We start from the raw sequence: 12,672 nt of genomic DNA on the forward strand, positions 1-12,672 counted from the left end.
ATAATTTTAGGCATTTTAGAGTGGCAATTTGATAATTTCAAGTTTTGAGGTGGCAATTTGGTAATTTTCAAATTTTGGGGTGGCATAAAATATTTTTTCCCAAATTTATAATAATGGTTTCAAAAGAAATAAAATAAAATAAAAAAATAGAATCGCCAGTCAGTTATCTGGCTCCTCACAAGCTTGCACAGCTCATATTCTTTTTCATAAACCCATTATTGGGCAACAAATCCAGATCCAGTACAAATACCTTACTGTGTAGAATGTGATCTGAGCCGTTCGTTTCAACCTGATACGAATGTCAAAGCATAATTCGAATGCCTCATGTTTCTCCACCTCACTTGTGTCTCACATTCTTATTTTCATTTTCAAACAATTGATTCGAACCACTCAACATGATCTACGTATTAAAATGTATTTAGAGATAATTAAATTTGTATATATTTTAAAACTTTTATTTTTTTTAGACATACAAAATTATTATTATTTATGAACCATCCAAAACCCATTGATTTTATATCTATCTAAATACATATCACAAAATAAAAAAAAATAAAAAATTTATTGTCCAAACACATTTTAATATAATATAGAAATCATATTTAACATTGCTGTTTAACAATTTGGGGGTAATTCATATAATCGTACACGTTTTTTGTTTGCGCAATAATTCAACTTGTTCTCGTACTACTCTACTAGGACTGTAGGAGCATGAGCCTAAGCTAGGGATGACCCAATACGCTAGCTTGATATATAGTAGTTAAGTTCCATAGTCTAGTCTAGTCTGGTCCCAAAACAAAACAGAACAAAACAAAGAGGCCAAACTTCCTTTTGAGTTCATCCAGTCCAATCCAATCTCCACCAAAACCCTGAACCTTGATCAGCAGTAGCACTAATTCCAACACCTACTCGATAAAATATGGAGGAGATTGCTGAGATAGAGGCGGCGGCTGGAGGAGCCGTAGCTGTGGCCACGGCGGAGGACTGGCGGAAGGCGCTGGCTGCGGTGGTCCCGGCTGTGGTGGTGCTCCGTACGACCGCTCCCAGAGCCTTTGATACCGAGCAAGCTGGAGCCAGCTATGCCACTGGATTTGTTGTTGATAAACAAAGAGGGATAATTCTCACCAATCGCCATGTTGTAAAACCTGGTCCCGTTGTTGCTGAGGCCATGTTTGTCAATCGGGAGGAGATTTCAGTACACCCCATATATAGAGACCCTGTAAGTTACTCAATTTTTTTTTAAACAAACAATTTTTCTTATCTTTTCCTTGTAATGATTCATGATGTTATGCTTAAAAATATAGGTGCATGATTTTGGGTTCTTTCGCTATGATCCTGGAGCAGTTAAATTTTTAAAGTATGAAGAGATCCATCTTGCGCCTGAAGCTGCTTGTGTCGGTCTTGAGATTCGTGTTGTAGGGAATGACAGTGGAGAAAAGGTGAACATATTGTTTCTCAAGACCTTCTTGCAAATCTTGATTCATAATTCAGATGTTATCTTACAAAGATGTGACAGTTGACTACCTTGAAAAGGATTGCCATCCCAAACCTTTTCAAGGTATGAATGAGTATCAACACCAAAGCATACCAAAGCATCAATCAGAACTAAGCTGTATTATATCAATAGATAATAACTCAGTTTTCTTGCTGGCACAGAGATGTTGCCAGGTGAACTCACTCACTTCCCAATCAAATTGTACAAGCAAACCTGCAGGCCAAAACAAAAAAATGTTCCAACTTTCTTTTCCATTATACACCTAATAGTTTGCTTGATTTGGTATAATTACCTTTCATGAATATTGTGTCTTGTTGAATGCAGGTCTCTATTTTGGCTGGAACACTAGCTCGTCTCGACAGGGAGGCACCACACTACAAAAAGTATTCCTTTTGTTCCAGATAATCCTGTGTTAATTGCAAAATGTAGAGCTTGTTGGTGTAATTGTATTTTATTTCTGTTGGAATTGTAATTTACTTTTAAACTATAAAATACTGACTTTTCAAGTACAATTTTCCTCTTCTTGTCAAATTGAGTCTCTGATTTGTTTTTATTGGTTGCAGGGACGGATATAACGACTTCAACACATTCTACATGCAGGTAATGAAGTTTGCCCAAAACATAGTTTCGTGCATTGCACCAATGAATAAACTGTTAATATGTCATTTCCTTGCTGATTCTTTTTTTCTGAAAACCCTTCAACAGGCAGCATCTGGTACGAAAGGTGGATCAAGCGGATCACCTGTGGTGGATTGCAAAGGCAGAGCAGTAGCATTAAATGCGGGTAGCAAATCGTCCAGTGCTTCTGCCTTCTTTCTTCCCTTGGAGCGAGTAATGTTCTTCTCTCTCCTTGATATATGTCTTACATCTTACTTAATGCCAAAACAAATACTGCAAGAGGGGGGAAATATTTCTCTTCATAGGGGACTTATAAAGGATTGCATTGCTTTGATTAAAAAAAAAAAAATTCATTTTGACTGTGTCTGTTCTGTTGTGGTTTTTTCTTCCTCGTGCTTTTCTAAAACCTTACAAAAAGGTTGTCAGAGCGCTAAACGTGATACAAGAAAGCTGGGAAACATTTGGAAGCAAGCCTGATTCTGTTTCTGTTCCTCGTGGTACCCTTCAGGTTTGCTTTATTCACAAATTCTTGACTTGTAATGGCCTAATTAGTTGCTGCTTTTATTGTGCCAAAATGCAGTTTGGTATACTTGGTGAGCTGGTTTTGATAAGTGCCAAGCCGGATGATTTTCATAAAGGTTTTTCTCAATATAATGGTGAAATTGATGTCCTTTTGTTAGGTCACCTTTTTGCATAAAGGATTTGATGAGACACGGCGACTTGGTCTTCAGAATGAAACGGAACAAGTACTCTTTACATATTATATGTTTCTGTTATTATTATCATCATCATCATTCTCAGTCCCCTTTTAATATATATTTTATGTTTTCCCTTTTAGACTGTGCGCCTAGTTTCTCCTCAAAGTGAGACAGGGATGCTGGTGGTTGATTCTGTGGTAAGTGATTATGTTTGGTTCTATTTTTGAGTTGGTATTCTTCTGGTGTGTAATTTCTCGGAATGTTGAATGTGTTTTGGTGAAACCTATGTTTGTAGGTGCCAGGTGGTCCAGCACATAAACATCTACAACCTGGTGATATATTAGTACGAGCAAATGGGGAAGTGAGTGCTATTTTACTAACTATTTTATTTTTTATTATTCTGTTACATTCATTTGAATATCTAGCTTGCTAATTATTCAAATTTAAGTTATAGTTATAGTTTTATTTGTTTTTATCCTTTTGTTCTGTATTGAACAATTCTTCAAGCATCACCTAGCAACTGATTTAGTAAATTAAGCCAACTAAAACTTTACTAGTAAGTGCTCATTCCAGGCTTGGTTTATTATTTGATTTGTACATTGTCCTAACTGAAGTTCTGTGGAAAATGAAGTACTATAACTGAATCCTTTTTATTTGCCTCTTTAAATTGGGAGCTACAAAAAATGTCAGTGTACAGATTAAACCCTAGCTTACACTTTTTATGCAGGTCATGACTCAATTTCTTAAATTGGAGACCTTACTTGATGACAGTGTTGATAAGGACATAGAGCTGCAAATTGAAAGAGGAGGAGCTCCTTTAACAGTGCAATTAAAGGTAATTATACTTTGGTTAAGATCCACTGATTAGTTAACTTGACAAATCTTGACAATTGTGATGAATTGAGTTTTAATTTGAAATCCAGTATTTTCTGTAATGTACATATTTATATATATCACATGTATAGAAAATAATAAGATTTGGTAATGTTTTACTGGTCATTGAGCAATTTGAACTTTTCAACAGTTTGTATTTAATTACCCATGATATCTTTATTTCCAATAACATATTTATAACTTGTTACTTCTTTGTTTTGAGGTGTTTTTGGATTGATTTGATGTATATTGCTAGATTGTCAATTATTTCTCTTATTTTCTTTATCACACCTTTTGTCTTTTTCCCCACTACTCACTTACATAACTGCTTTTGTATACGTCTTTTGGAAAATTTTGCAGATTCAGGACTTGCATTCTATAACCCCAAATTCCTTCTTGGAAATCAGTGGTGCTGTTATTCACTCTCTCTCATACCAGCAGGTGCTAAAGTCGTTGAGTACTACTTTGTCTAGCAAGCTTTATTTACTGTATCAACTTTTTGGTGATTTGTATATATTAATTTTTCCTTAATAAATACTTTCATCCAATTTCAGGCTCGAAATTTCTGTTTCAAGTGTGGCCTTGTTTACGTTGCTGAACAAGGGTAAGCATGGTTAAGCAAATAACTTCCTTTGAGACCTACTGAATTTGTGCTAGTTTTGCATTATGATTTCTCTGTAATTTGAAGTTATATGCCATATTGAGATTTATATTGTATTCACTTGCATTGCCAGGTATATGCTCTCTCGCGCTTCTGTGCCACGCCACGCCATAATAAAGAAGTTTGCAGGTGAAGTGATTGAAAAGCTAGATGATTTTATCTCAGTTCTCTCAAAACTGTCTAGAGGGGCTCGGGTCCCCCTTGAGTACATGAGCTACTCTGATCGGCATCGAAACAAGGTACGTCTTTTGAGTATTCCAAAGTTATCCCGAATTTATTGTATTTGCAAGCCACACAAAACAATTTGAATTGTAAAAAACATTGAAACTAGCTATGGTGATGAAAAGGTTTGTTTGCTACTATTGACGTTTTATGGCCAATTTTTGTTCCTACACTCATCATCTTAACTCAAGCAAATGGAACCAAAAATGCAACCGAAATTCACAATGACTAGTCAAGTGAGATTGGTCCATCTTCTTTGAAAAAATTAGGTTAGTTATTTTGTGTTTCACATACATTGTTTCTGATATTTTAGTGTATAGTTGTCTGTTGCAATCTTCAAATACCAGAAATATTAGTCCTTACCAATGTTGCATGTATTATTTTTAGTATACCTCCCTCCTGTATAATTTTGAAAATAAAAGCTAAGATGTCACGTTCTTTTTGTAGTCTGTCTTGGTGACTATAGACCGGCATGAATGGTATGCACCTCCCCAGATATACACCAGAGATGGTATAACAGGCTTGTGGACCAGCAAACCTGCAATTCAGTCATCCTCGCCTATGATATCGTCACCTCTTCACACCAGTCAAGGTCAGATTGACTCATGCTCAAACACAGGTGAACCAGGTCTAATGGACCACCACTATCAAACTGGTATAGAAGTCCTGGCTGACGGCTGTGTCAAAATGCAAACTGATGGAGAAAGCCTTCTTGATGGTGATGATTTGAGTTCAGAACAAAAAAGGCGGAAGGTAGAAGAGGACACTTCAATGGGTGAAGGGAGTGTTTTGTCTGATGGTGTTCCAGATCGAAATATGGACCAGGAATATGCAAGTATGGATGGTACAACCGAGGATATGTCACATGTGATTGGGACAGCACCGAGTAATGCATCTTTGGCTGAGCAAGTTATTGAGCCAGCACTTGTAATGTTCGAGGTAAGGCTTTATTTCTGTATTATTAGATTTTTGCAGTTAACTAAAATAAGAAATGTTTCCAGGCATGCTAGGTAGTTTCATGAGGTTAATAGTATTTCCATAATGAATTGTCATGTTCATATTCAGTACTTTTGTATATTGGTTGAATTGGGGTTAAATAATTGCTTCTCAGTTCCTTCTTTTGGCTGTTTAATCGAGTTCTATGCATGAGTTCAATTTTTATTGGTATCCTGGTCATGCCATTTATATATATACCTGGTACTTCATGAACTCTTTCACTGTTTTGGTTTGCTTTTGTGAGATTGAAAGAGCTTGTCATGACAAATGCCAAATGGTATAGATTTCACCTGCTTCTAATCCTTGTACACAGGCAACAAGGTTGAATAGTAAGTATGTGACAGTACCTGTGTTAAAAAATTGGCCTATTGAACTCTCCCTTGGTTATAAGTGAGAATGCCAGAGAACTTTCAAAATATACATCAAATAAATGTTACATTCATGTGTGTCGTGGTGGATAATTTTTGTTTGGGCTTATGTGTGATTTTTGAACGTCTAGGTTCATGTGCCACAATCATGCATGCTTGACGGTGTGCATTCGCAACATTTCTTTGGCACAGGTGTTATAGTACACCACTCGGAGAACCTCGGCTTGGTTGCTGTCGACAGAAATACAGTTGCTGTGTTTATTTCTGATGTAATGCTGTCTTTTGCAGCTTATCCTATTGAAATTCCTGCTGAGGTAAAATTGAGTTGACAATAAGGAATCAACATGGATTGTTAAAAATATAAATTTCATGTTAGAACCTGAAAATTAACCTTGATTGAAGTGTATTTTCTTTCCTGTGTTCTAGGTTGTTTTCCTACATCCAGTCCATAATTATGCATTGGTTGCCTATGATCCTTCTGCTCTTGGTGCTGGTGCTTCCATTGTTCGAGCTGCTAAGCTTCTTCCTGGTTAGCACCACCTAACAAAAAATATAATAAAATATAATAATAATAAACAATAGTAGTAATAATAAAATAAGAGCTCATATGTATGTATTTTGTATATTATCCTTGCTTTAGTGCTTGAAGCTGAAATCTTTCTGGGTTGGTGCTTTGCTGGAATTTTACTTTCTAACAGTTGAGCCAAAACAATAATTTTTTTTGAAAAAAATATAACTAAAACCTCATTTTATGTGGTATGTTGCTAATTGTTTCTCACCATAAACTCAAATATAATATATATATATATAGAGGTAGGCTAATATACAATTGATTGTTCCTGAGGTTCCGTACAACCAAGTCATTTTCTTATTTTTAAAGTCCAAATGATCGATCCAAACCGTTCATCTTGTTCTCCATATTAATATGTGCTTGGAGACCAAATTTTACATTTTTCTGAATTTTTTTACTATTTATTAAGCCACTTTGAAAACCGCTGATCCAACGGTGGCTTAACAAAACAGTAAAACCAGAAGTTACCGTTGGATTAACGATTTTTAAAGTGGCTTAATAAATAGTAAAACAATTCAGAAAAATGTAAAATTTGGTATCTAAGCACATATTAATATGGAGAACAAGATGAACGGTTTGGATCGATCATTTGGACTTTAAAAATTGGAAAATGACTTGGTTGTATGGAACCTCAGGAACAATCGATTGTATATTAGCCTACCTCATATATATATATATATATATTTTGTGAGAAAAGTGGGAGAGTTCACACAGATTTGGTTACTGAAACCATTACACACTCAATATAATATGTTGTATGCTACAACATATATTTCATATAAGTTAGATGGACTAGCAATTGCATCCCTATTGATTCATACTTATTATTTTCTTTGTAAACTTCATTGTCTTAAATTCTGGAACGTCATTATTATAGAGCCTGCTTTGAGGAGAGGAGACTCAGTTTTTCTTGTGGGATTAAGCCGGAGCCTTCAGGCCACTTCTCGAAAATCAATCATTACCAATCCTTCAGCAGCAGTAAATATTGGTTCGGCTGACAGCCCTCGCTTTCGTGCCATGAACATGGAGGTGATTGAACTTGATACTGGTAAGTTAACCTTTGCTTCTTTTCTAATAAATTTTAGGTGTTTCTCTTGGGCTATTACACTGGTGTTATACATGTACTAATCTAGCATCTTAACTGTAGATTTTGGAAGTACGTTCTCTGGCATTCTGACTGATGAACAAGGGAGAGTTCAGGCATTATGGGCCAGTTTTTCGACACAGGTACTTATTCACATTTCTTACAATTCTGTTGACTCTGTGCAATAATTAAGTGCTGGTAAACCTTATACCAGTTATTCATTATGACTAGCATTTTGAAACCTACAAAATCAATCCTTTATGGAGATTTTTTGTAAATTCTTGTAGAATTGAGAATGAGATTTCATTCTTTACTTGTGATATCATGTACTTTAACGCATTTAATGTCCAAAGAGAATTGTTTTTAAGTTGCTCTTCTTGGAATGGAAAAATTTTGGGATCCCATGAAAATTGAACTTTCTAATATTCAAACTATATTGCAAAGAGATTTTAAAGAGTAGGTTCCAACAAAGAGCAAAAAAGCAGCTTCACTAAGATCTGTCTACATGTGATGCTCCATATATCAATTAATAGTTAAAATCCATTATCCATCGAAAAAGAGTATTTCCCACTACTGTCAGCTATCTCTTTCCTGTAGACCAAAGGGAAGACCCATCTACAAATAATACAATGTTATATATCCAATCTACAGAAGAAATTCTCAATATGCACTCTTTTCTATGCTACTATGGAGAAAGCAAGCATTAGGCTAGGAATGATTGGAGAGTTAGCTGCAAGTTTGATCCCAACATCTCCTTTTTCGAGGCAGAGTTTAATTTCAGAGCTTGTCTTAAACTTGCAATCGTTGAGTTCAGATTTGAGCTGACTTCATTCCTTCATTCTTTACAAATTCTGGCGATAAAGGTTTCAAACATTTAGGAGTAAATACAATCATTCTCGAGCAGATTCGAAGAAAATCTGCATCCTCAAAGAAGATGAAGAAGCTGAGAAGAAGAGAAACAAACGATCTTGCAACTAAAGTGATGGTAGAAAAAAATTCGCTTCCAGATAGCGCCAGAAGGGTACCATATCCCAGACCAAAAACCCTGCTCGGAGCCTTGATTTCTTATTTCTTGTTTTCTATCAGTTGATAGAATTTTTTTCACCCATAATTTCATAATTTATATGTAGAAAGTGCTTTCCTAAAAGCAAATTAAAAGCATTTTAACTTTACAAATTGGCATGTGCAGTTGAAGTATGGATGCAGTTCGTCGGAGGACCATCAATTTGTGAGAGGTATTCCGATTTGTGCCATTAGCCAAGTGCTTGATAAAATAATTACTGGAGGATCCAACGGCCCCCCTCTCTTAATAAATGGTGTGAAGAGGCCAATGCCACTTGTCAGACTCCTAGAGGCCGAGCTTTATCCTACTTTGCTTTCTAAGGCTAGAAGTTTTGGTTTACCTGATGCTTGGGTGCAGGTAATGTACTCTTTGTTTTCTAATGAGAAAGGAAAGGGCCTTCTTTTCTGGGGTTGAGAATAGAAGGGAATCCTCCTGGAATCAGCAATAGATAGATACTCAAAAAGTAAAAAAAGAAAACAAAATGGAGTTGAAACTTCTTTTAGAGGGGTTGCCTAGAAGTTGCAAAGCAACATTTTCCTCTTAATGGTTTGCCCTAATTGTTAGGATGGCACAAATTCCTATACTCAAAACCAGGAATCTATTTTGATAATTCTTTAATTTTGCTTTTGGCATTTCTTGTCTTCTGTTTGTTTGAAAATTATGTCATAGGATATCCCAATTTGGAAACTAAACATCAAATGTGGTGCCAATTTAGGGTTTAGGGTGCCAATTTAGCCTCAAATCATTAATTGATGCTGTAATAGAGAGATTCAGTATCTGCTTGTACTGACCAAAATGGTAACATTTTACATCACAAATGCTTTTGTTTGTTTCTAACCAGGCTCTAGCTAAGAAGGATCCAGTTAGAAGGCAAGTGTTAAGAGTCAAAGGGTGTTTGGCTGGATCCAAGGCTGAAAACCTTCTAGAACAAGGTGACATGGTTCTTGCTATTAACAAAGAACCAATCACACATTTTCGTGATATTGAAAGTGCTTGTCAAGAGCTGGACAGGACCAGCGGTCATGATGGATCACTAAGTATGACAATCTTTCGACAGGTTGGAATTTTTCTCTATAAACAATGGTTATGATTTATGAAATTCTGAATTTATTTTTTATTTAAAAAACAATAGTATCAATAATAATAATTTCAATGATTATGATGATATGTTGGCTTGTTAAATGAGCAGGGAAAGGAGATGGATATAGTAGTTGGTACCGACATAAGAGATGGCAATGGCACCACAAGAATGGTGAATTGGTGTGGTTGCATAATTCAGGATCCGCATCCATCTGTCAGAGCCCTAGGGTTTCTTCCTGAAGAAGGCCATGGTGTCTATGTGGCAAGGTATACAATTATTGTTACAGCATTCCAAGGGAAGTTACAATTACACAACAATTGGTACTCGATTATTTATTTGTTCTGTACTAAAGTTAGTTCTGATGTTATGTATAGATGGTGCCAAGGGAGCCCGGTGCATAGATATGGCCTTTATGCTCTTCAGTGGATAGTCGAAGTTAATGGCAAGCCAACTCCTGATTTAGAGACCTTCATTCAAGTGGCCCAGGTGCACTAAATTTGCAAAAAGAGAATGAAATATCGCATGTATAATGTCCAACCAAAAAAAAAAAGAAATATACAAAACAATAAAGTTTATATTTGTTTTTACTATTAGCCATGAAAGGTTTGCTCTGGGAGCCCTGTGCTTCCTCGGTTTTAGGAGGAAACTAAAATTGCCACTTGTATCTATCTACATGAGCAAGGTTGAGAGAAGGGGTAGTTTAGTTAATTAAAGAAATCAGAAGATTTCTTACATGTGATTTGCTTGTAGGAATATAAGTTCTCACATGTCACCCTTTTTTTTTTTTAAACTGAAATTAGGGTTTGGAGCATAGTGAATTTGTGAGAGTGCGTACAGTACATTTAAATGGGAAGCCTCGTGTACTAACTCTCAAACAAGATCTGCATTACTGGCCAACCTGGGAGCTTAGGTTTGATCCAGAGAATGCCATGTGGCGCCGAAGAATTATCAAATCATTGAATTCTGCCATTTTAGAATGATCTGTACACCCAAAATATTTTTTCCCTTGTAGAATTCAGTTATAAAAGAATGGAAGTTCTTTCCCCAGGTGGTTCGGTTCGGGGTGTAGGTTTGGTGTGTCTGTGGATTGGTTTTTTTTTTTTTTTTTTTTTTTTTTTGGGGGGGGGGCGGGGGGGGGGGGGGGGGGTTGTGTTGGTTTTAGTGGCGGGTAGTATTACCTATACCGATCATAGTAACTGACTCCAATTGTTGTTAAATTATTAGGTGCATTTATATCAACAATTAATGAGCACCAGTGTTGAATAAAAGGTTCCGTGAGTAATGCTGCATAGGAAGCATGACTCACCTCTTCAATGCAACGAGGTTGCAGAAAAAAAAACAAAAGAGTTACTCTTTCAGATACTTTTTTTTTGGGACAGTGATAATTAACTCCGCAAAACCAACCCTGCAATTAACCCCGCACAAAATGCCAAAAAACTCCAGCTGTCATTTTTTTTCATAAGGTATTAATACTTACGTACAGAAGTATTTATCTCGAAGAACGAAAGTATTTAGGGAATCATGCACATTTTTTTCATGGAGGGTGGGGGGAATCTCAAATCACATGGGAGACCATGCACATTTTTAGAGGTGGTTTTTTTTTTATCTCATTTCAATTTCGTTCATATTTCTCACGATCTATGAGAAATTTTGCGAATCTAAAACCACGAACGTTTTTTACGTAATTTTCTCTTTCAAATGAGATTCATGATGGTATACTTTCGAGCAAGTCGTAACAGAAGTATTTATCCCTCATCGTGCAAGTATTTATACCTATACTTGAAAGTATTTTTTTGCATATAATACTTATAATACTTGATATTAATACTTTCATATGTCAGTATAAATACTTATAATACATGATATTAATACTTTCATATATCAGTATAAATACTTATAATACTTGATATTAATACTTTCATATATCAGTATAAATACTTATAATAATTGATAGTAATACTTTCATATGTCTGTGTAGGTATAAATACTTGCACGATGAGGGATAAATACTTCTGTAATAACTTGTCCGAAAGTATGTCATCATGGATCTCATTTGAAAGAGAAAATTACGTAGAAAATGTTTGTGATTTTAGATTCGCAAAATTTTTCATATATTGTGAAATATGTGAACGAGATTGAAATGAGATAAAAATAATTTGAAATGGGGGGATGGTGGGGAGATGGAATGTGGGGGAGTAATATAATTGTTCTTTTTTTTGGTGGAGCAAAACTATGGTTGTTTTTGTGTGATCAAAACTATTGTGTGGTAGCTAAGCCAACTGGTAGATATTGACAAGACTCCCATGCAGTTGTCTTTACACAAACTCGAAAAGTAAAAGTTTTGCATACTTGCAGTTTATCTTTATATCAAATTCTAACAGTAGTTCTTCAAATGTACTCGTGAAAGGGGAAAAGCAAAAGTTTTGCATACTTGCAGTTATCTTTATATCAAATTCTAACAGTACTTCAAATGTACTCGTGAAGGGGGGAAAAGCAAAAGTTTTTCATACTTCAAATGTTCTCATGAAAGGGGTACACAATTTATTTTTATGGTGTCCCTCTAGACTCCGAATCCTCTCCCTCAGTCACTACATGTTGGGCCGGTTATTGTTAAAGGGGACCGGTCACTTTTAATTTTTGAATTGGAGGTCCACCTCGGACTCACACGCAGCGACTTTGGGGGCAGAGGATTCGGTTCTGTCCCTCTAACCTTGATAAAGGGAATGGTAGACATGCTGAACAAACTAACAATAACCTCAACGATGATGGAATTTTTATTTTGTCGAGCCATGTTTAAGAAACTATAATTGAAAAGCTGAAACAACTTCAAGTAGTTTGCTATGATATCCTTGCCGTTTTATGATCATGCCGACAGACTGAATAATGTGTAAAATGGATCTATAGCTAAGCAAATAATCAAATTATTTAATCATTCTTCTGGC

At 35.7% G+C, this 12,672-nt stretch overlaps 1 protein-coding gene across 2 annotated transcripts; it reads left to right on the forward strand.

Annotated features, from left to right (window-relative positions):
• The first annotated feature begins 811 nt into the window (after positions 1 to 811).
• Positions 812 to 11,096, forward strand: DEG7 (DegP protease 7). 2 transcript variants are annotated; one of them, XM_078320840.1, is made up of 24 exons: positions 812 to 1,219; positions 1,305 to 1,439; positions 1,820 to 1,878; positions 2,059 to 2,095; positions 2,201 to 2,326; positions 2,532 to 2,621; positions 2,794 to 2,859; positions 2,952 to 3,008; positions 3,107 to 3,172; positions 3,539 to 3,646; positions 4,045 to 4,125; positions 4,239 to 4,288; positions 4,419 to 4,584; positions 5,015 to 5,506; positions 6,063 to 6,245; positions 6,358 to 6,460; positions 7,380 to 7,550; positions 7,650 to 7,729; positions 8,491 to 8,607; positions 8,776 to 9,006; positions 9,491 to 9,706; positions 9,839 to 9,996; positions 10,105 to 10,216; positions 10,531 to 11,096. In XM_078320840.1, exons 1-24 carry the CDS (start codon positions 920 to 922, stop codon positions 10,708 to 10,710), a joined length of 3,384 nt encoding a protein of 1,127 aa, XP_078176966.1. In that variant the 5' UTR covers positions 812 to 919; the 3' UTR covers positions 10,711 to 11,096. The 2 variants fall into 2 exon arrangements, with proteins under 2 accessions (XP_078176966.1, XP_078176967.1); XM_078320841.1 differs by lacking the exon at positions 8,491 to 8,607 and having other exon boundaries at positions 814 to 1,219.
• The last annotated feature ends 1,576 nt before the right edge of the window (positions 11,097 to 12,672 follow it).

This window comes from Carex rostrata, chromosome 19 (assembly GCF_964058835.1).
Source record: "Carex rostrata chromosome 19, lpCarRost1.2, whole genome shotgun sequence".
Taxonomy (NCBI): Eukaryota; Viridiplantae; Streptophyta; class Magnoliopsida; order Poales; family Cyperaceae; genus Carex; species Carex rostrata.